Source organism: Malania oleifera, chromosome 2 (genome assembly GCF_029873635.1).
Source record: "Malania oleifera isolate guangnan ecotype guangnan chromosome 2, ASM2987363v1, whole genome shotgun sequence".
NCBI classification, from domain to species: Eukaryota; Viridiplantae; Streptophyta; class Magnoliopsida; order Santalales; family Ximeniaceae; genus Malania; species Malania oleifera.
In genome coordinates, this window is record NC_080418.1 from 68,283,320 (window position 1) to 68,284,539 (window position 1,220).

The 1,220-nt window shown below is 38.6% G+C and overlaps 1 protein-coding gene across 1 annotated transcript; it reads right to left on the reverse strand.

Annotated features, from left to right (window-relative positions):
- Window positions 1-266: 266 nt before the first annotated feature.
- Window positions 267-977, reverse strand: LOC131148231 (uncharacterized). The gene is made up of 2 exons (XM_058097957.1): window positions 852-977; window positions 267-686 (listed from the first exon to the last, which is right to left on the reverse strand). The coding sequence occupies exons 1-2, from the start codon at window positions 975-977 to the stop codon at window positions 267-269; spliced, it is 546 nt and encodes a 181-aa protein (XP_057953940.1).
- Window positions 978-1,220: the final 243 nt, after the last annotated feature.

A 1,220-nucleotide genomic window follows, 5' to 3' on the forward strand; every position in this document is an offset into this window, starting at 1 on the left:
GTGCCTTCTCCCAAAAATACGTAAATCTCCCTATCACTTAGTTGGCGGGTTTGCTAGAACCCCTGCAAAGAATTGCAAATATGATTAGTGGCTCCCGTATCTACACACCAACTATAGGTAGATATCACCGCTAAACATGTTTCACCTACTAGTGAATGAGATATACCTTTGTTGTTCTGTTTGGAGAGATAAACTAGACATTGTGATTTTTGGTGCCCTATCTGCTTGCAATGAAAACACTTGTCCTTAAGCTTTTTCACTCCATCCTACGGCCCACGTACTATTGGAGGAGCTCCTTGTGGTTTCTGAACCTTTTTTTGCTTCTTTCGGCCTTTGGGCCTAGAATAAGAACCTTTATCAGTCACAAAAGCAATAGTTGGCTTCCTGATGATACCCTCCGCTACTTGAAACTCTTTAAGTAGTTCTACCAATGAGTAAGAGAGCTTATTCATGTTGTAGTTCAGGAAAAATTGCTTGAAAGAGTCAGGCAGCGATTGGAGAATGATATCGACCTGGGTTTTCCCATGAATTTCAGCTTCAAGGATCTTTAGCTCATTAAGAAGACCAATCATCTTCAGAACATAGTCCCATACTGGGGTCCCTTCTGCCATAATAGTATTCATAAGTTCCTTCATATCGGTCTGCCTAGCAGCACAATTTTGATCCCCAAACATTTCTTTGAGGTTCTACAATATATCATAGGAAGAAGGCATAGACTGATGCTGATGTTGCAGAACATTCAACATAGATGCCAAAATGTAATATCGCACCATTTTATCAGCCTTAATCCACTTCCAGTGAGCCTAGATTTCCTCATCGGTTGCCCCTTCACCTAGTTTCTGTGGACATACCTCTACGAGCACACACTTGTACTCCTTCGCAGTCAGTACAATATCTAAGTTCCTTTTCCAGTCAATATAATTAGGTCCAACTAGTTTATTTTCTTTGAGAAGAATAGCCAAAGGATTGAAAGCCATTTTAATCCTAAGAATCATATATTATAACAAAATATGATGAACAATAATAAAATTTTAATTCAATTAAAAGAATATGGTTCCCTCTACCAATATTTTCTTTTAAAGAATCTGTTAGCAACCTTGCACACCGTGAGTAGTATACCTCGATGGGAGGTCGTCTACTATTCAACATTTGTGTAGACAGGTGAGGACCTATTAATTTTACTATCTAAGCAAGTAACTATGCCAAGCAAAATTAAGCTA